The sequence below is a fragment of the Orycteropus afer genome, unplaced genomic scaffold (genome assembly GCF_000298275.1).
Source record: "Orycteropus afer afer isolate SDZICR_OR568_19922 unplaced genomic scaffold, OryAfe1.0 scaffold00018, whole genome shotgun sequence".
In the NCBI taxonomy this organism is placed as follows: domain Eukaryota; kingdom Metazoa; phylum Chordata; class Mammalia; order Tubulidentata; family Orycteropodidae; genus Orycteropus; species Orycteropus afer.
In genome coordinates this window covers 21,210,009-21,233,024 of record NW_006921605.1, presented here as the reverse complement: position 1 = coordinate 21,233,024, position 23,016 = coordinate 21,210,009, and the positions used below count along the sequence as shown (strand labels likewise).

At 39.8% G+C, this 23,016-nt stretch overlaps 1 protein-coding gene across 1 annotated transcript in view; it reads right to left on the bottom strand.

Moving 5' to 3' along the window:
* KANSL1 (KAT8 regulatory NSL complex subunit 1) overlaps positions 1–22,307 on the bottom strand; it is a 171,118-nt gene extending 148,811 nt beyond the window's left edge. The window contains exon 1 of the mRNA XM_042783555.1: positions 21,019–22,307. Coding sequence (XP_042639489.1) covers positions 21,019–22,307 — 1,289 coding nt within the window. The remainder of the gene's footprint in view (positions 1–21,018) is intronic.
* Positions 22,308–23,016: the final 709 nt, after the last annotated feature.

The following is a 23,016-nucleotide window of genomic DNA, read 5'->3' as shown; positions in this document are numbered from 1 at the left end:
ACTTGGAAGAAACAAATGTTAACCTAATCCTTATCTTCGGGGTACTTTTATATGGAAGAAAATAAAATCTGAAAATTAAGGATTCTCAAAGAATTGACATCTCTGACAACAGATTACTACGTAAGTTCCTGAATAATACCATGCCATAAAACCATTATAAATAAAGATTAGTATCTCTCAAAACCAAAAACCCAGCTCACTGCTGTCAGTCGGATCCAACTCATAGCGACCCCTCCTTGGGTTTCCAAGGCGGTATTGCTACAGCAGTAGATTGCCCAACCTTCCTTCTGAGGAGTGGCTGGTGGGTTTGAACTGCCAGCTTACTGGTTAGCAGTCAAATGCCTTAGGCACCACCAGTGTCTCTATCTCCACTTAAATACTGACATTAAGATTCCAGTGCTCATCCCTAGAACACAAATCAGAACGTATTTCATACAAAAGTTTACTTTTTAAATAAATTATTGGATTATAAAACCTATATATCAAGTAAATGACAAAATACTTTTGGAAGACAAATCAAGGATTACGTTACCACTGTGAAGCCCATTGTAATTTTACTGCTTAAAACTTCTTTGAAGCAACACATTTTCACCAATTAATGTTCTCATTTAGCCTTTACTATTATGCAGGATGACAGAAACTGAACTTAGGTGAAACTAATACTGACAATACACACAAAAGGGAGAGAGAAAGAGGAAGGGGAATTTCAGAGATTTATTTAGATTATGCCAAAGAGTTTGAAAAGAGCAGGTGCCAGACTGACACAGGTGGCAGCTGTTAGGTTTTTCTTGTTTGTTTGTTTGTTTAAGTCCAATGAGCAAATATCCACTATTAAGCCAATTCACCGTTACCAACCTAGAGTATCACAGTTCTGGTATTTACTCCCTCATCCAAGCAGCAGTCCCTTTAAAAAATGACTAGCAAATCAGAAAGCAAAGCAACAAACTGATAAATAAATTTTTGTGTAATTAATAAATCCAGAGATGCTGAAATTCATAGTAATCATTTTTAATAGTTTAACTAAATTTTAAATAATTTAAGTTTTGAAATCACTAAGAAACTTATTCTATCTACTGTTCTATCTTGACTCCACTGTATGGGGAGACGCATACCTGCTGACACAGAAGCACCACGCCATAACTCACCTGAAACAGAACATCAGAAAATTGAAGCAGTATTCTTTCAAATCTAAAAGGGCCTTGTGGGAGAAAACTAGGCTTCGAGTGATAAATCTTTCCTGGTTTGACGTCTTGGTCATTATGTACTGACATTATGACCTAAGCATTGTATTTCAGTTCTCTTGTCAAGCCAAGTGTGTACATACAATCCACTCCAGTTAGAAAAACTGGAGAGAGATGTGATCTTGAAATGTATGTTGTTAGGTTCTATAGAATTGCTTCCAACTCACAGAGATCCCATGTACAATAAAACAATACAATGCCCGGTTGTGAACATCCTCACAACTGCTGCTGTATTTGAGGCCACTGTCGCAGCCACTGTCAGTCCATCTCGTTGAGGGACTGCATAGGAAACAGGAGTAACTGAAAAAGAATCAGTTAAAATTCCTCTTTCAATTTTTCCATCTATAAAAATGGACACGGGAAGTTTCAGCTTGCTATGTCATCATACTGTAACTAAGAGCATTTCTCTTTCTTCTCTTTTTCAAGAGCCTATAGAAATTAGTAGTAGGAGCTCTGGTAGCATAGAGCCTAAGGCACTTGACTGCTAACCAGAGGGCTGGTGGTTCAAACCCACCAGCCACTCCTCAGAAGGAAGGTTGAGCAATCTACTTCCATAGTGATACTGCCTCGAAAACCCAAGGAGGGGTCGCTATGAGTCGGGGCCGACTTGACAGCACATAACAACAACATAGATATTAGTAGCATAGTGCCTAAGGCACTTGTCAGCTACCAGAAGACTGGCAGTTCAAACCCACCAGCCACTCCTCGGAAGGAAGGTTGGGCAATCTACTGCTCTAGTGATACCGCCTCGGAAACCCAAGGAAGGGTCGCTGTGAGTCGGGTCTGACACGACAGCACATAACAACAACATAGAAATTAGTGTTCTAGGGTTAACTACTAAATAGATAAATGAAGCCACACATACAAATTCCAAAAAACGTGGGCTGGAAATGACAGTAAAGCAGCAAAGGATGGCATGAACCCCATTAATTGCTTACAAAGTGTGTTCACATACATGTTCACATACATGTAACAGGGAAAGGATACTGGCATGGGGAAAGAGGAAAGGAGCACCATACAGAATGGCTACATGGAGGCATCATGAAACATCAGGTCATTTATTCCTTAGAAGGTTACCCCTTCCCCAGCAGAGTGGGACTCCCCATGCTCTTTTTAACTTGGAGAGAATCTAAAGAAAAACAAAAGTATCACTGGAGGAAAAAAGAAAAGCTAAGAAAACCTTACCCAAAAGACTCCACGGTAGGAAAAAAACAGTTCATGAGTTAAAACTTCTGAAAAGTCAGGATTACAGCACACACACATACACACACACAGTACAATAAACTAACCATTTCAGACAACAATGAAAAATTCCAGGTGCCTTGTTGTGTATGCAAGGGCTTAAAAACAGAAATCTCTTAATAGCTGTTGCTGCTTCTTGCAGCTAGATATAATACCACACTCAACTAGACCCCCTCTAGATCAGATGCAGCATTTTGAAATCAGTCCCATTCCCTTTATAACTCTCAATTTTGGTAGTGTAGGCTTATGAACTCACTTGGATCAAAGGATATCTAGTTTGTTTTTGTTTGTGGTGGAAGGGTGAGGTGTAATAGTGATGAGGAAAACAAGAATAGGAAAAGAATGGGAAAAAGACTAAGAAGAAAACAGTGGCCCTATCCCAATAAAACTGAGGATGGTTGACTTGTATAAGCCATGTGTTCTATTCATATGTAACAGGGAAAAAAATGGAGAGGGAGGCTAGTTGAGTCTAATTTGTGCCTTAGGGGGAAATATTCCCCCTCTTGTTTCCCCTTTGTGAGTTTCTATTTGAAAGGTACAGTTTGATTCATCAATCCATCATCTCTGTAAAACCTACTACTACCTGGATACAGGTGAAGTACAGTTATTCCGAGGAGTCTGGTGGCCCAGTGGTTAAGTGCTTGACTGCTAACTGAAAGGTGAGTAATTCAAACCCACCAGCCACTCCTGGGGAGAACAATGTAGCAGTCTGCTTACAGCCTTGGAAATCCTCTATGTAGCAGTTATATTCTGTCATTACAGGGTTACTATGAGTTGGAATCAACTACACAGCAATGGGTATAATAATTCTTTCCTTAGAGCTAGTGACAAGAAATGTTAGGGTGGGGTGAAGGGAAGCAGTAAACAATCAGAGCAGAAGTATCCATATTATATGGCTTATGTCTTCTCAAGATTCAAGATCTCAATTTTAGTTTCCTCATCTGTGAAGAGAGACAAAGCTATCAGACAGACAGTATTATGAAAATAAGTGAAACAGTTATATAAAGGATATATCTGGCATCAAGCACAAGGTTGACATTAGCACCCTTTCCCTTCTCCAAGGAGATACAGAAGAAGGTGATCCGGTGGCTATCAACCAGGGCCAATTTTACCCCCAGGAGACATGTGGCAATGTTTGGAGACATGTTGTCATAAATAAGAAAGGGGATCACTACTTACATTAACTAGCTAGGGAACCAGGGACATTGCTAAACATTGTACAACGCAATCCCAAGACAAAGAATTACCTGGCCCAAAATGTCAATAGTGCTTCTGTTGAGAAACCCTACCCTAACCAAATTCATTTCTGGAAAACCACAGAGACATGAAAGAGGAAAGGAGAAATACAGTCTTTTTAGTTCTCACAGCCTAAGAAACCTTTCTAGCAAGTACACTAAAAACAACAATACAACCTGTGGCGGCTATTACTTAAAATGACAAAAACGGTAAATGTTAGAAAAGCTTGCCTCCCAAGTAGTTTAAAAAAAAAGGGGGTGGGGGAGGAGGGATAAAGTATCATCAAGAATCTGTTCAATTTATTTTTAAAATAGTAGTAAAATAACAATTAGGAGCTTTGGTAGCACAGTACCAAAGCTACCTGACCGCTAACCAGAAGGCTAGTGGTTTAAACCCACCAGCCACTCCTCAGAAGATGATGGTGCAATCTACTTCCGTAGTGATACTGCCTCAGAAACCCAAGGAGGGGTCGCTATGAGTCGTGTCCGACTCGATGGTACATAACAACAACACAACACAAAATAACAATTAAGCTTGATATTACACTGGCACACTCAATGCCAATGAGAACAGAAGAAAATTATAAAATCTTGTCAAAAAGCAATAAAAGAAAAAAAAAGGCATCAAAATCATGGCATACTTTAACATCAGAAGCCAATTAAAAAGACGACAATGTACTAAAGTACAAATTACATGATTTGCTATAATTACGAGAAACTGACAATTCAATGTCCAAGAGTGATCACACACACAAAATCTGAGTGTCATTTTTATTTATATGCCAGACACTGGTATAGGAGATAGGCATTTTATATATATTACCTCACCTAATCTTAATAAAAATCCTAATATGGTAAGTGTTATAATTCCAATGTTACAGAGGAAACTAAGGTGCAAAAGTCACAGAGCTAATGAGTCAGGGAGCCTGGATCCACATGGATCAGACTCTGAAGCATTATCTCTTGTGTTCTACTGAATGCAAAAAGTAACTGAGGGTAAAATGTGATGAAGTATTATTAATCTGTAAAACAGAATAAATTGTCTTAAGACCCAAAGGCCTCAATAGAGAAAAATACCATGACTGTGGAAGGGAAGACCTAATGTAGTCAAGATGTCCTATCTCTAAATTAACCTGTACATTCAATGCAATCCCAACCCTAGCATGATTCAAAGGAAATTGACAACCTGCTTCTAAAATTCACATGGAAGATGTTGTTGTTATGTGCCGTCAAGTCAGACCCGACTCACAGCGACCCCTCCTTGGGTTTCCGAGGTGGTATCTTATGGAAGTAGATTGCCCAACTTTCCTGCTAAGATAACATGCAAATATAGTACTTTCACAAAAATAGATGTAATTTTAAGTAGAAGGTGAATGGAGTTACCCTATCAAACATTAATGTTACAGTAAATACTATATATTATAAGTAACACGTGAAACACATTATAGCATTTAAAGGTGTAGTAATTCAAACAGTGTGATATTTACACAGGAACTGACAACAGATGAATGAAACAGAAGAAAACATACAGTAACAGACGAGCATATAAATTTAGTTTACAATTAAAGGAGCATTCCTATTCACAGGAAAACAATGGTCTCTTCCATTACTTAGGGATAACTGGCTATCCATTAGGGAAAAATGTAAAGTTAAAATTTTATCTCAAACCACACACAGAAAAATTAAGGAGCTAAGCACTCTTCTTTAACCAAAGACCTTTTCTCACCAAGTAACTTCCTTCCCCTCCTCCACCTCCCTAAACGTTAACATCTCTTCTTGCCTCTCCTACTTCTATCTGATGATTTTCTAGGACCAAAATCCAGTTACTTCACTAAGTTTTCTAAAATGTGTAATTGTAGAAAGACACAAGATTTGGAGTCACGACCCTGCTTCAACCTTGACTCTTATTCTAACAATCTCTGGCACAGTCACTTGACTTCTATATCTCTCATCAATTTTCTTTTTTCAAATTCCTTATTGGGGTAGAGCCACAAATATGTTTTGTTTTGTTTTTTAATTGTGATTTGGGTGAAAGTTTATAGAGCAAATTCACTTCCATATAGCAGTTCACATACACGTTGTCTCATGACATTGACTACAATTTCTCACAATGCAACAGCTCCCTTCCCACTTCCTCCCCATAGTTACCTCTTTCTTGTGTCCTTTCCTCCATGTACTCCTGCCCCCTGAGCTATGTCCCTGTGCATACACAGCCCTTCTATTCTCCCATGTTTGTTCTCCCCAAGGAGTTTATCTACCTAGTGTAAATGTTCACCTCATATACCTGTCTTTTGTTTGGCTGGAAGCCACAGGTGTGGGTTCAATTCCAGACCTGAAGAACAGTTAGGGGCACAGTCTCAGTGGTTCTACCAGGCTCTATCAAACCAGCAAACCTGGTCCCTTTCTTTCCCAAATGATGTAAACCATAAATTTGTGCTTATCTCCAAAGTCAGCTTTAAAATTCTCTACTTAACCAAGCTTGCATGTAGACTTCTCTTTCCACTCTATGTTCATCACCCTGGTTGTCGTCGTTGTTGTTGTTGTTGTTGTTGTTGTTGTTATGTGCCGTCAAGTCAGCCCTGACTCATACAAGACCTTTATTTACACAGGAACTTTATTTACAGCTAGGGTTGCTATGAGTTGGAATCAATTTGAAGGCAATGGAATTGGTTTTGGTTTTACCACAATAGCCTCCTTGACTCTATAGTTTTGTCCTACTCCAATTCATCACATACTTGCAATTTTCCCATTATGTATCTCCAATTCCTCCAACCCACATCAGCATCAAATGACTCTTTTTAGAGCACTTTAATCATGCCGTTCCCCTTGAGTAATTTCTCACTACTCTTAGATAAGTCCAAATGCCCTAATCCGACTTTCAAAGACAATGTGACTCCAATGAACCTTCCCAACTTCATCTTTCACTTTCTTTTACTGTTTTTCTCTGGCAGATAGCACACTTCACTATTAGCCAAACACAACATTCTGAGGACCTGAAACATCTCTGGACCCAAAATATCCTATTTCCTCTTTGAAATCTAATAGTCATCCTTGATCCAAACTCAAGTTCCATCTCTTCTCAGGTCTTTTGGGTGACCTTATTTACCCCATCCTAAGATTTCACAAGTAATGTCTGTACCACATATCTACTACTGAACATACATGTTGTTGTTGTTAAGTGCCATCGAGTCGTACCCAACTCATAGCGACCTCTCCATGGATTTCTGAGGTGATATCACTATGGGGGCAGGATTGGGTCAGTCATGTAAATTACTTCTTAAAGGCAGGAATCAATTCTTTAAGTGTTTTCATCATTCCTTACTTTACTGTCAGAGAAGCGTTTTTTGTTTTGTTTTGTTTTTTAAACCCCTTTGAGGACAAAGTTAATCTTAAAGATTTAAAGATAAATAGATGGTCCTGAAAGGCTAGTCTATGAATAGCTGGAGTACTCTGAAAATTTTTAAAGTCAGAGATTTCTGGAACTCCTTTTCTCATATTGCCACAGGGACACTTTTGACTATCTTCACTGATAACACCAACTTAAGTTTCTATTCAGATTCTTGACTACGGCAATTCCTTGATCACTGTCGGCAATTCCTTGATCACTGTCGGCAATTCCTTGATCACTGTCGAAGGAATAACTATTAAAGGAATATAAGCTACAGCTCTTTGAAGATGGACCTGTTAGGAAACACCCAAGAGCAATTCATAATACCAGTAAATCTTGACCAGTTATCATTCACAAATGAAATTAAGGACATTCAATAATGCAATCACACTTTACAGTAAACCACAGAAGCATCAATCATCTAATATAACTTCCCCACTTAATGTAAAACCAAATATATACATATCATGTAAACTTCTTGAATGTATGCAGACCTTGTCAATTTCAAAGTCACCTCACAACTCTCAACTCCTATCTGAGACCTACTTACTATCAAGTCATTGCTCCACCAAATTATGAGAATTCTCATTGAAAGCACAATCACTGCACCAAGCAAACTTCCTCAAATAGAAAATTAGCCTTTCTACTTAACACTTCCAAGTCAAATTAAAGCTTGAATGCTTGAATGTATTTGCATAAGAGATCAATTTCAAATACATCTGGGTAGGGGCAAAATGAGTACTTAGGCAAGCTTCACTCTGCTTTTATCTTAGGAAAAGAAGACTGGCCTGTCTTCCAGTCTTATGAATAAAAATATTGCAACATTCACTATGTAAAGGGTGTGCCCGAAGAATACTTGCTGGAAAAATCTCCTGGGCGAGTGCCAGTTTAAAAAGAAAACATTTTCACCCAGTTGGAAATCTAGAGAAACAGTGGTTGCAGCAATTCAGCTGAAAACTCAAGAGGTGAAGAAATCTTTTTTTACATAAAAAGTCCCAGATCTTTCCATTCTCAAAGTAAAATTCTATGAAGGCAACTAAATTAATCAATTCAACCATGTTAACTCTATGAATCTAAAAACCACTAACTTAAATTCTGCCTCTGATGTTTGACAGTGTCCAAAGGTAAGAAGTACCTTACTGTTCTGTAAGTGAATTGTACAATCTATAATAGTTTTTAAAGAGCTTTGGTGGCACAGTGGTTAAAGCATTCAGCTACTAGCCAAAAGGCTGGCAGTTCCAACCCACCATCCAGGAGAAAGATGAGGCAATCTGTTTATTCCATAAAGATTTACAGCCTTGAAACCCTATGGGGCAGTTCCACTCTGTCCTATAGGTTCGCTGTAAGTAGGAATCAACTCAATGGCACTAGGTTTGGTTTTTTTGGTTCTATAATAGTGTTTCGGAGCTCTGGTAGCATAGTACCTAAGGCACTTACTTGATTGCTGATCAGAAGGCTGGCAGTTCAAACCCACCAGCCGCTCCTTGGAAGGAAGATGGCAATCTACGTCCATACTGGTATTGCCTCCGGAAACCCAAGGAAGGGTCACTATGAGTCGGTCCCATGGCACATAACAACAACATAATAGTGTTTAATCAATTGTTTCTGGGAAAGAAACAGGAATTAAGAAAACTTGTATTGCTTTGTGTGTTTTTTTTTAGAAGGCAGAAGGGAATCAGATGGATGTTTTTCATTAGGGACATTTATTTCCAAAGCAAACACTCCAACAGCAGCTTTGTTAGGCAAAAAAGAAACCCACCTCTTAAGGGCTTTTGCCTTCCCTCTATCATTACGCCCCACCCTCAGGGTCCATTCATAACAGCAAAACCTTACTTTCGATGGAACAAAGCAAATAAATAAACAAGTAACACACAACAAGAATCACTCAGGCGCACACTGGCACCAGGATGCCTCATGAGAGAAACAAGTGGGTGGACTGCTGCATCTCTGCCACTTACTCCCTGCCGAGACAGTCTGCAGACTCCCTGAGGAAATGGAGGCAGTATGAGCTATGTAGTGGGTCACCTGGCCACTCAGCACACCTGAGCCTAACTCAGCACACCTCAGCCTAAGGGACAGTATGCCTGACAGTGACAACAGCCTTTCCCATATTAGCCTGATTCTATCATTACAAAACAACAAACTTTTTCAAAAAGGTATAATCCAGATTTTACAAGGAAGACTTTAAGCCTGTGGGGAGATTAAAAAACAAAACAAAAATTTAAAATTCTTAGCAGCTGTTCAGAATTCTCTATTCTACATTGTTCCTTCCTTAGTACTAATCCCACAAATGCTATGAAAAATAATAATCATCCTTCAGGTTTTCGGGGAATTACCAAATCAATAAAAAATTAGGTAAAACGTTAATTAGAAACTTCCTAAAAACTCAGACACTGAAACGATACAAATTCAGACTAAGTGGGTCAAAGCCAATCAGAATATTCAATTGCAACTGTCTGTATCTCTTTCAATGTTCTTATAGTAAGTAGATTTAACAGAAAGTGTTTAATAAACACTAACACCATATGCTTAGGAAGGAGCTCTAGTAGCTTAGTGCCTAAGGCACTTGACTGCTAACCAGAAGGCTGGCGGTTCAAACTTACCAGCCACTTCTCGGAAGGAAAGTTGGGCAATCTACTTCTGTGGTGGTTTCACCTCGGAAACCCAAGGAGGGGTCGCTATGAATCAGGTTCAACTCGACCGCACATAACAACAACACAACAAGAACATATGCTTACAATCCTATAGCAGTTGGAAGCACAGGGAGAAGGGCCCTGGGTGGAACAAAGTTTACGCTTGTCTAACACCTGAAGGTCTGGCAGTTCAAATCCACCCAGCAGCACCACAAAAGAAAGGCCTGACAATCTTAAAGGGCTGGCTTCTCTAAAGATTAGTCAAGAAAACCCTATGGAGCTCAGTTCTACTCTGCAACATGGGCGTAGCCATGAGTCAGAATCAACCTGACAGACAATGGGTTTGGTTTTTTGGTTTAATCACAAGGGAAGACTAAAGGCAAAAAGTAAAATACTCTGATACCTTAAGATATTTCTCTTTCCAGCTACTGAGGAAACAAGGATTTTTGAGCTAAGATAAAATATAAATTATCCTTTTTAAGAGTTAAAAAAATGTTTTAATTTAATCATTCCCAAGGGGGAAAATTATGAAATTAGTCTTTCTCTGGATTAATCCAATAGACATTTCCATCACCCCTCATGATCAATGCCATATGCCCCCCTTGTGTGCTGTGCCTCCATCTAAGAGCCATCCGAAGGAAATGAAACAAACAGACAAAGCTACATGCCTTCAGATTGCTCCATTTCTTGAAATGGGTTTTCTGCTCCCTGCCAATTCGTTCCAGGAGAAAGAACAGAGAGAAAGAAGCGGCATCGATCTTTATAACCTCAAGCCGGTTATTTAACTTATCTGTAGGAGCTCTGGTGGCATAGTGGATAAGGCACTTGACTGCTACCCGGAAGGTCAGTGGTTCACACCCACCAGCTGCTCCGTGGAAGGAAGATGGGGTGATCTACCTGCATAAAGATTTACAGCCTCAGAAACCCAATGGGGGTTGCTATGAGTTGGAAACGACTCGATGGTAGTAAGTTTGGTTTTTTTTTTTTTTTTTTTTGGTAGCCTCAACTGTAAAATAAGCCTATCATTTTCATCATATAAATGTTCTAAAAATTTAATAAGATTTCTAAAGTAAACCACCTAACATATGTATAGACAGTGTGACCAAAAAATGGGAATTCTCTTGTTTCCTTCCCTACCACCACACCCTCTTCTCGCATGCAGTCTGCCGTGGCAAAAGGCCTCTCTCTGCCCAGTCAGTCCAACTTTTAGACCAGAAAAGAAATTCAGAAGTATGATATTGCAGACTAATGGGTGTATGTGGTAAGATACAGAACATTTTACCTTTCCTCAAAATATATGTTACCAAATTAATTTATAAAGCCTCCTGAATATAAAGTTAAATTTACTTTTTTGGCAGAACACTTTCCAACCAACTCTAAAAGACAACTTGATTCTGTTTCTACTACTATGCCAAGTGTTTACCCAGGTTCTGGGTAAATAGCCTAGTTATTACCACCTTGTTTCTTATTAGCTGTGTGATACTAAGTTACTTAAACTTTCCATTCCTGTCTGTAAAATTAGGATAACAATATCTACCTTATTGTATTGGTGTGAAGATTAAAAAGATTAATGGGTATAAAGCTCTTACAGCACTGCCTCATTCAAAATATTCAGCAAATGTAGGCTGTTATTATGTCTATCAACATGGCTCAACTCCGTTGTCTGATAAGACAAAGTTGGCTAAGTATGTTGCTTCCTAACTCACCCAAATCAATTCAGTCAAAATCCTCCTGGGGTTCTGTGCACTCTCCCAGGTTTCAGACTAATTCAGTCTCCAATACCCTAGGGTCTGTTTCCCTCAGTTTAAGATCTTCCCAGGATGCATCCCTCAACGACCAAAAGAGCAAGTAAGAAACAAGCATTAAGGGGTTAAGAAAGAAAACAGTCACCACACATACACGTTAGTCAATTCCCTTCCTAGTGTATTAGGCAAAAATAAAACAATCTGTAAGAAAGTGGCTTCAAATGGAGTATTTCCTAGTGCCATTCCTCAACTTCCCCTTTCCCTCAAGAAAATAATTTTCTCCAAAAATTCTCTTACCTGAGTAATGTAATGTAATGTAATGTAAATAGTTGCTACAATGACACAAGATTATCAGAACAAGCTACACCACTTAAAATTTAACTGTGCCATATACTCTGTTTGAGGAACAGGTTCTCCATATACTTTCAGTGGATCTAAATGGATTGCAAAGCAATTGTGTTTATCACTTCGGTGCAAAATGTTTCTTCCCGATTACATACATAAAATCAAACAGGTTCAAGTTGACCCAAAGCCTTAATGGGAATCAAAATTAACAAGATTTCCTCTGCGGGGGCAGTGGTGGTTCTGTGGCAGAACTCTCATCTTTCGTGTGAGAGACGCTGGCAATGCACAGCCACCACCCATCTGTCAGTGGAGGCCTGGGGAGTACTATACTACCTAACAGCGTTCAGTGGTGTTCCCAGACTAAGGAGGCCTGACAATCTACTTCTACAAATCCTATAGATCACAAAGGTCCGATTCGTAGGACCAGGCCTAACGTGCATGGTGTCACCATGAGTCATAGGCTGACTGAACAGCAGCTAACTCTTTATCTATACATGGAGCCCTCTGGTCCAAATGTCTAGAAACTCAATGCTTTCTTTACATTGAATATAAGAACATCATTTTCTTAGACACACAATGGGAAACAGGAAAAAGTCACTGAACTGGTAGATATGATAGCACATGAGCTTAGGCACAAATTTCTGCGCAGCTTGCAAAATAATCAGTCCATTTTGGTCTTTGTTTAGGAAAAGGGTGAGAAAACAAATTAAAGCACTATTTATTTGTAACAGAATATGGCTCCAAGGTTTTCCTTTTCTAGTAAAACAATTTATCATGCTGATTAGAGTCCATTAGGATATTTAGTAAAGGAAACCAGAACCTGTGCAGTTCTGCAGAGAACGTTTAAACTGAAATTACTGAATGCCCAACCACCACCACCCCTACACTTCATCTACCTGCCCCTTCTTTATTACAGCAAATCCATCCAATGTAGTTACTACTGCCAAAAATCTGGGAATCACACTTATCTCTTCCCTGGACCTCACCACCTTCTCCCCGCCCCATCCAATCAATCACAAAGCCTCATCACTCCACCTCCAATATCCAAGTCTCTCACTCTTTTGCTAATGGCTGAGTCCAACCATTCTCTCTTAACTGACCTTCTGCAAAAGCCTAACTGATCTCCCCATGTTCAGCTCCACCCCACTCTCCACACAATAAGGGGGGGGGGGTGTCTTTTAAAAGAATCTGATCATGTGTAAAACCTGTAAACGGTTTCACGATAAAATTTTAAGCCTTCATATGACCTGTATGATCTGGTCTCTACCTACCTCTGTAGGCTCATTCCTTACCACTCCTATTCCTCTCAAATACACTCACTTTAATCTGCTCTTTGAAAGCATCAAGCACATTCCAGCCCCAAGACTTCAGCATGTACTATTTCCTCAGCTGGTAATGCCCCTTCTTTGTCCCCACCAATTCCTTCTCACCTTTCAGTTAGTGCTCTGCTTATATGTCACTTCCTCAGAAGACTGACCATGACAAGGCCACCCTATCTTAAGTGATCTTGATAGTCATTCATCCTCATAGCACTCTGAATTTTGGGTCTGTGGCACTCACAACAATTGTAAATATATCATTATCTATATGACTATTTGCTTAAACAATCTTATTAACTTATATTCTCCAAGGGGGTAGGGACTGTATTTCTCTAACTCACTACTATAGTCCTAAGCACCCCAGCAAGCATTCAATAAAGACTTGATTAACTGTTTAATTCTAAAGTCCCACAATGTAACCTATGAAATCTCTCCATATAGATCAACTCCTCCCCCTTTTGCTTATAGGGGATTACTTGGAAGGTAAAATAACTGTTTGCATTTTTTCAACACTTGCCAGAATCTGTAAGGAATTCAGAAACCTTTCTTTTTAAGGCTCTAATAAAGAACTTGGACTCTCATTAATATCCTATTAATACAAGCTGTTAGGGTTATTTTGTAAACTGGGTACTGAAATGCTTGCTACCAGTCATCACCTACCCTTGCAGGCACTCAGGCTTGAAACTCCAACCATCTATGATGACCCCTCCTCCTCCTTCACTGCCTCTGCACATCACGGTTACAAAGTCCCATGAACTCTACCCCTGTTATCATCTCTGGAATTCTCTTTTCCTTTTCACGCTGTATTTACTACCTCTTATCTATACTAGGACTCTAACATACCCCCAACTTCTAGCCACCAAAGTCCCACCATGCTCTTAGTCTCTGTCCTCTCTGTGTATGCTATGCCTTCTACCTGTACTGACCTACTTCACTAGGCCACAAGTGGAAAAAAAAAAAAGAAAACTGTCTATCAAAACCCTAGCCACCCTTCAAGGCTCGTTCCTAATACCCTTTTTCCCAAACTCATCAACTAATTGTGATTTCTTCCTACTCATCTGCATCTTCCAGCATTTCCCTTACATGACTATGTGCCAGGTATTATTATAATTACTTGTCTTGATCTTACATGTCTCCATTCCCCTTGAAAACTGTAAAATCTTTGAGGACAGAGACTCAGTTTATTCACCCATTACATCTCCTGCACCTTACACGTATTTCCTCATTCAATAAGTACTTATTATATGACTATTTTAGGACTATCATAAAAACATATTTTCACTCAACTTTAAAGAATGAAAACACCAGTCCAAAGGCAATAGAAAACACCTATAGCAATGCCAGGAGCTCTGGTAGCATAGTGCCTAAGGCACTTGACCGCTAACCAGAGGGCTGGCAGTTCAAACCCACCAGCCACTCCTCGGAAGAAAGGTTGGGCAATCTTACTTCTGTAGTGATACTGCCTCGGAAACCCAAGAAGGGGTCGCTATGGGTCGGGGCCGACTCCACGGCACATAACAACAACAACAACATAGCAATTACAGCTGCAGAATGGGTAACCCCCAATACCCACAGCTTAACTTCCTCTAGAAACCTCAAAGAAGCACTAAGCCTGGTTTTTACTGCCTGCATACCTTCTCAGGGAAAAAGGGGAGAGAGTAGGGAAAAATGACAAAGTTGCTGTCTCTGCCACTGGATGTCATGTGCCAGCTAGCGGAAACTGAAAATTTACTGAGATTTAAAGTAACTTCTGGGAGCTCTGGTGGCGTAGTGCCTAAGGCAATTGATTTCTAACCATAAGCCTGGTGATTCAAAGCCACCAGCCACTTCTCAGGAGGAAGACTGGGCAATCTACTCCCATAGTGATACTGCCTTGAAAACGCAAGGAGAGGTTGCTGTGAGTCAGGTCTGACTCGACCGCAGTGAGTTTGGTTTATTTGGTTTTTAAAGTAACTTCTATAAAGACACAATGGAGTTATTTTCATATAATGTATCCCACATATCAAAAAAAATAAAAAAACATTTTAATGGACAATGAAAATAATAAAGAGGTAGTAAAAGAATAAAAGCTTCAAGTTAAAGTCAAGAAACTTGTTTTGTTTCAACCACTCATTTACTGGGACTTTTGACTCAGTTTCCACAAATGCAAAATATGATGCTGGGAACAACCCCATCGATGTTATTTAAAGATAAATATACATACTCACTTCTCACTCATGGAAATGGTTAGGTTCCAAAGACCAGGTCACTATGGGAAAACTGACTTTATGCAAAACGGAGGATGACTACATCATTACAGAACTGCCAAACCACTGAGAATGATGGCCCAGCCAAGCTGATACATAACCTTAACCATCACAGCTAGCATTATTCTTGCCTGGCACCTTGGTGTTTGTTACTGCCATATGTATGTGGTTAATGCACAAAACAGATAAATTTTGATTTTTTTACGATTGTTGTAAATGAGAATCAGGTAACAGAGTTGCTAAGTGAGGAGTAGGTATACTCACATTTCAAAGTATTTTAAGACCTACAGGTGATCATCTAAGTCCAATCCCCTCTTTTTAACAGAAAGGTGGTTACATGATTAGGCCATGTAGCTAATTAGCAGCAGAGAAGGATTAGAAGTTAGGTCTCCTGGTTAATAATGTTCTTCCCACTCCATCATTGCATGGATGAATGGACAAAGAGTAGGAAATAAAGGACAAATCAACTTGACTGCCACCTTTGGCAACAGCACCTATGTATACTTAAAAGATTCAAGTAAGAGTTGCAACATGAAACATTCCAGAGTACCTAAAAAGCAAAAAGCTACACACACACACTAGTAATTCATTATTCCTTTAGGTCTTAATTAACAACTCTGAGAGGGTGAAGTTCTCCCTAAGTAAAGGAAAGTTACTACAATCAAGATGATGCAAAATTCAAACACATGTTTCAGTGTCACTGAACTGAATGTTTACAGCCTATTTACTCTGATCTGGAACAGACTTTAGGTGGCTATCAGACATATAAAACATACGTTAGCATAAATTAAATCAGCAATAAAGTCATGAAAAATAAAACAAGAATAGGGAGGCAAAATGAAGCCAAGAAGTTGGCTTCCAAAGCACACAACAAAAAGACCTCCAAGCTTGGTGTTAAACTTCCAAAGGCCAGTAAGAAAGATGAATTCTAGTAAACAACACAAACCACAGCATCCAAGGAATAAAAACAGACTAAAAGCTTAGGAAAAAACATAATTATTCTTGGTTGCACATCTTTCTCCCTAGGGTCCTTATAAAGAAGGCATTGTGTAATACAAAGAACAACATCCTCAACAACAGTAGTCACAATGAAAAGTGTTATGGGATTATTTCTTATACTGACCCTAAATATATCCCATAGTAAAACAACAAAGAACAGTTCAGAAAATAACAACAACAGTAATTTTAGGACAAAAGGGTCTAACATTACATGGTCCAGGTATCCAGAACGCTGCTAATGTGACTTAATCTAAGGGCACATTTAAAAGAATATGTGGGAAATGCATTATTTACTTAACAGCAAATACTAGGTGCTCTGGTGCCATAGTGCCTAAGGCATCTGACTGCTAACCAGAAGACTGGGAAGTAAGACTGGGCAATCTACTTCCATAGAGATACTGCCTCAGAAACCCAAGAAGGGGTCGCTATGAGTCGGAACCAATTTGACAGCAGTGAGTTTGGTACTTACTACAGAAGTTTGTAAGCATAAGGGGCCAAGAAAACGAACACCAAATTTAACAAAATGAGGAACAGGTCCAAAAATTCATAGTAAAATCACAGGGTGTGGGGAAGGAGGGGGTGACTCTTGGGAAAAAAACAGGAGGCATATCAAGGTAAACTAAAGTAGAAGAGAACACACAGTTATATTACATACATAGGAGATCACTGAATGCCCTACTTTTACTTCTACAATTAAGTAACAAACATTACGAATGGTTACACACAGTGAATGTAATTAATGTCACAGAATTGTATGCTTCCAGTGTGATTAAAAATTTTTGTGATGTATGGAGCAATCTACTTCCGTAGAGATTACTGCCTTGGAAACCGAATTGAAATCGACTTGACAGCAATGGGTTTGGCTTTTTGGTTTTATATTTTACCACAATAAAATTTTTAAAAAAGAAGAAGAATCATATGCAGGTTCCTTCTTAGTTCCATGAGTTTAAGATGTTCTGTTTAAATTCCTAAACCCTACACGGTGATGTTACTGAACAATGACAAAGGCCAGCCCAACAAACCTGAGAGAATGCAGAATATTCAAAAAAAACACTTACATATGTTCAGTGTCCCGAGACAGGACAACATATGAAACATTTTAGGGAAGATTCTTCCTGGAGCTTAAAACAAAAAGGTATAGCAATCTAACACTAAACAAAATCAGTTAACCAAACAAAATAATGAACCAAGAAAATGGAAAGAATTTCCCTAACATGTTTCACTTTCATACACAGTATACTGTAAAGTATAATAAAATGACTAACATACAATTTACTAAAAATTTCGCAGCATATAAAAAAATCAATCATTCTGCTACACTAGGATATGCCAAGGACTTAAAATGGGTCATTGTCTTTCCCCTTGGAGGTAGGAAAGAAGAAAAAACAACTGAATTTCTGGGGAAGGGCTTGCAGGTTCCACAGAAGGATCCACTTGTAATTTAAGCAGCCTCATTTGAAAACAACTCATTTCAACACTCTCCTTTACTAAAAACTTTCATCATGGCTGCCTAGACCAAATCAAGCCCAATATACCTCTGGGTGGTATAACTGATTAATGTGCTCAGCTGCTGACCCAAAGTGGGAGGTCTGAATAGACCTGCATACAGATGTGGCGATCAACTTCCAGAAAATCAGCCACTGAAAACCCTATGGAACGCACAGTTCTACTCCGACACAGGGGGCAGCACTGCATCGGAGTAGATGGGCCAGCCAGAGGTTCACGTCACTGGCAGAGGTACTTCAGAAAAGAAGGGAATTATTCCACAGGCTACTGGAAGGGGAAAAAAATCAAAAACAAACTTGAAAAGCCACCAAATGAAATGTTTATATATTGGAGGACATTTTCTTTGTTGGTTACCAGGGGTGGGAGGGAAGGGGAGGGAATGCTGTTAGATAGATAGAGATAAATATTGATTTGGGTGAAGAGAAGGGCAATGTACCAAATGGGAGTGACCAATATGGCAGCATTGAGGATGAGAAAGACAGAGAGAGTTACATGGGCAGTACAAACAACAAATATGAACCCCTTTGTAAATACAATACTGAGTTGTTAATGAAAGCAAATATGGGTATAGGGACGGATAGATGGGTGAACAAGCTAAACAATTATGTATGTCTAAATGGAGAGTGTATCCAAGATCATATACAGGGTTGGCAGACAATGGGCCTCTGAAGAGTATAAAGAGATGGCCACTGGGAGGAGGTAACTATGGGGAGGAAGTGGGAGGGGAGCTGCTGCATTGTAAATTTTGGTCAATGACATGAGACAAAGTATATGTGAACTGCTGTATGAAAAGTGAATTTACTCTGTAAATCTTCACCCAAATCCTAATAAAAAAAAAGAAAAAGAGAAAAAAAAAAAAAGCCACCAAATGAGTCAAGTTCCTAAAAAGTTAACTAATTTCTAATAGTGGGACTGAAATTATCAAGGTGGTTTATGAGATTCGGAAGGGACTATTAGGTCACAAGGAAAAGGCTTCTTGAATCAAAAGAACAACTTTCCTTTTTTCTTCTGTTTTAAGTAAAGCAATGCCTCCACACTCATTGTCTGGCCAACTGTTAAAAACTTTCAAATACTCAGGTCAACAAACAGAGTCTTAAAGAGTCAATCTGGTGTCCTTGCGCAATAAAACCTTTAAAGTTTAAAATACTTATACATTACTAGTGGTTTTATTTAAATTCAACTAGTTGATACTGCCTCAGAAACCCAAGGAGGGGTCGCTATGAGTCAGGTCCGACTCGACGGCACATAACAACAGCAGCAGCAGCATACTGTGCAAAAATATATTTACTTGACAGTATTTTTTTAACGCTCACATTCTCCTTACTTTGATATGACCTGAGGCCTGGAAATTCCAATTTTTAAAGCATTACTTAGCTGGTTTCATTACAAAAGGAGTCAGTTGTTCCCCAAAAGTTTCCTAAAATGATCCCGTGGCTGTACTTATACTTCACACTCTTCCAATCAATAAACGATTATGGGAGAAGAATGCCCAGGACAAAGCAATGAATGGACTAAAAGGTCTTTTCATGTCACTAGATTATCCTGTGGAATGAGAAAAGTCCTCTCTCAGGTATTCTGATCTCACTGGGTTAGAACACTTAGCAACAGGACCAACACTCAAGAGATGTTTTCAATACAACGTGTCCTGATCATAAGATTATATATTTTAGACAGTTTTTTCAAATACACAAAAAAAGCCCATACTATTTAAAATGCTTCAACCACAGTATTTGTCACATGAAATTTCTTTTAAGCAAAAAGTATCTGTTAACCAAAATTGTGTTTAAAGTAGTGGTTTATGCAGCAAAATCAGTGTGGATAAAGCCACAAATATTGCTGGCAATATTATAGTCATGTTACAGCGACAGCAGCCAAGTCTCTGAAATATTACCTGCTTAAGCTATGAATACAGATGTGCACCCTTGAGCACAGAGAACTATCAAATGATCTCGTAACTAGGTCTACCAAGAAGTCATTCAGCAAAAATTACCCCATTTTTGCCCCCTCAAAATAGAACCATAGAACAAAAGTTTCATATTAAGATACACAATACTGTGTATGTAGGTAATATAAACAAATTCAAGAAAACAGGAAACTTACTGCTGAAAGGTATAGGTGTCAACAACCAACTCTCCTGTGAAAATCTTAGTCACCTTTTTACTACAGGCAAGGAGAAAGAGATTGTTCCAACACATCCACCCATTCCAGAATAAAGCAGCGTTTACAACATCCCTACCCAAAAAGGAAGTGAAAGCAGACCTACTCCGAGTCAACCACCCTGCCCCTCTTTTCCAACTCCTCACAGTGCCCTCTCCCAAGCCTCGTGCTGACAGCAGCAGGACTAGTAGGAAAGAACAAGAGTGAAGCACCTCTGCTCCTCCGCACCAACCTGGGATCCCATGCACAAAGAGCTGAGGAAGAATTTTCTCAAGATCAGGAAAAAACAGCAGGAATTTATCCCAGATACAACATGTTTAACTTAGCTGAGAGAAAAATAAAACCCTAATTGGATCGAGATGGGCTCTTTTAGGAAGAGAATCAAGGTAGAAAAGCAGATTGTGCTTGAAGACAACCTATGAAATGTTCCATAGCATTTTCTGCTTGTCAGTCCTTAAAATATAAGAAAATCTCTTGTTAAATTGAAGACTGGGTGTGTTCTCTACTGAAGGTTCGATTAAAAGTAATCATCAATGCCAGCAATGTTAAGTGTGTCGACTAAATAGCTGCACCCACTTACTAAAACAGAATCTAAACAGTGACACCACAAAAACGTACAAGAGTGTCATACACATCACAAGCTCCAAAAGAAGTCTAAATTCACTCCAAAAGGCAACAGTGCACCCCTTCACAAGTAAGATGTCTTCAAGGTTTTTGTTTTTCCCTTAATAAAATAAATAACACCTTTTAGCCTATAGGAACAAAACAGTACACCTCAGAAGTATCTTCCACTTTATCACTAGTAGATATATACACCTGTCTACCAAAAAGGAGAAAAGACAAATGGAACCTAGGCTTCTAGATGCAAAGAATCTCATTCTCTCCATAGCGGGAATTCACGAAATCCTCCTCCCTGGTCCCAACACTTCTCGAGAATGACATCTCACAGGGGTTCTACTCACAGAGGAACGTGGCGCTGCTCAGGATCGGCTCTGGTCAGCTCTTCCTCCTCAATGTCAGACTCCCCTCCAGAACTACTGTCAGTGACATCGGAGTCAAACGCTTGCTCACTGCACCTCAAGTTAGCTATGCCACTGGCTGTAAATCTCTCCAATTCTTCTGAAATGGAATCACTCCTCAGGAAGTTGCTGAGTCCCTCAGAAGTGGTGGTCTCACTGGCAGCTTTTCTCAAGGCAGCTTCAGCCTTTCGAGTCAGCATCAACTGGGTCCGGGGCCTTAAGGATTCCAAGTTCGGCAGTTTGCTCAAAGTCTTCTCTAAAAATCCACCCAGCTGATGCTGTATATGCCTCTCCACCTGCTTGGCTTGCACAACCTGTAAGCGCTTCTGCAACCTGCGGGCACGGCTCTCGATATCAGCCTGCCGCCGCAGTAAGGCTGTTATCCTCGTGTCAGAATCTAAAGCACTGAAAAGAATGGAAGACAGGGGAGACTTTTTACCCTCTACCTTGACACCCCCAAAGTTAGAGCTGGAGTCTATGCCAGGTGATAACCTACTGCTTCCTTGAAGTGCCGGCTGTTCCATGGAATTTACGGAAGATTTGTTTGCAGTGCCATTATTGCTAAATACAGTTGTGTGCTCTACATCAAGGCTTCTATGTGGAAGAGTGCAATTGGTCATACCCCCCTTCAAGTCCCCAGATTCAGATCCCCCCACTTCACCTCCCTGGAGAGCAGATGAAGCAAGAGCACGTTTTCCCCCATTGAGGGAAGCGGAATTGTCATGATCAGAATGTGTTGAACTTTTAGTCAATTTCTTAGCCAACCCATTTACAGGTGCTTGTGGCAGAGCTGTCTGACCACTCGTATTCATGGTTCTAAGATTTTCTAAGGAAAACTCCAAGACTGGCTGTCTCCCCAACAGCTCAGCTCGGAGTTCATAGGACTGAGATAAGAGAGGGCGAGATTTAAGGACTGTCTGCTTGCTGAAAACTCCCTGCAATTTCAAAGACTCCTTTGAAGGAACAGATGTCACATCGGAGCAGAGATAAGATGCCACCAGTGGTTGCAGCTTCCCCAAGTCTTCCTTGGTGGGATTACTTCGGAAATCTAGACTGGGATCCTCTGCAGCAATGGATTTTCTTTTGGTTCCGTTGGCAGCAATGAGGATATTGGCGTTGCCGTTATTTTCGGCACTGCCAGGTGACAAGGTGGAGGACGGGGGAGCCAGTTTGAACCGGATGTGGTGTGCTTCAGCTGCTGCGTCAGTGAGAGCGGGCGCCATCGCAGCCATTCAGCACAGAGAGACAGGAAGTCCAGCCTCTCCCGGTGCCGAGGCCAGCTCCACGGCCCCTTACTGCCTCCCCAGAGAACAGACTAAAAGAGAAAAATAGAAAAGTAAGTTAGAAATACAAGCACATGAGAAAACAACACACGTTTTGAATACAAGCACTACTTGAGGCTATACTATACTCTAAACTCCGCCTCCAGAAAGAAAACACTAACATCATTGTCGAGACCCAACTATCTCTCAGGGGGAGGGGGCTTAAAAAGAGTGGGGGTGCTCAGGAATTCCACCCTTCCTTTTTCAGCCAGTTACCACTGATTCAAAGTTGCCAAAATATAAGTTCCAGTCAGACAGAATCACAAATTGTTAAAATTAAATTGTCTGCATTTCACAGAAAAATCTCTTTAAACTTCTTGAAATTTGTTTTAATTAGATTGAAAGAAAATGGATCAAATTAAACACCTGTTAACTAATCCGAAAAGAGTAAGGAACTCCCCTTCCCCATCAAAACACGCGTAAGCCATGGCTTTCGTCTCTGTATTTTTCTGGCCAAGGGATCTACTTTTCATCAGCTTTTCACTTCTCTACACACACAGATCTACTCTGAAGCTTAACGGTGCCACACCTGTGACACCGATTTGCTTCATCGAGTTCCTTTGTTCTTTTTCACATCAGCGTGCTCATCAATGTCTCCTCTACTAGCTCCTTTCTCTCA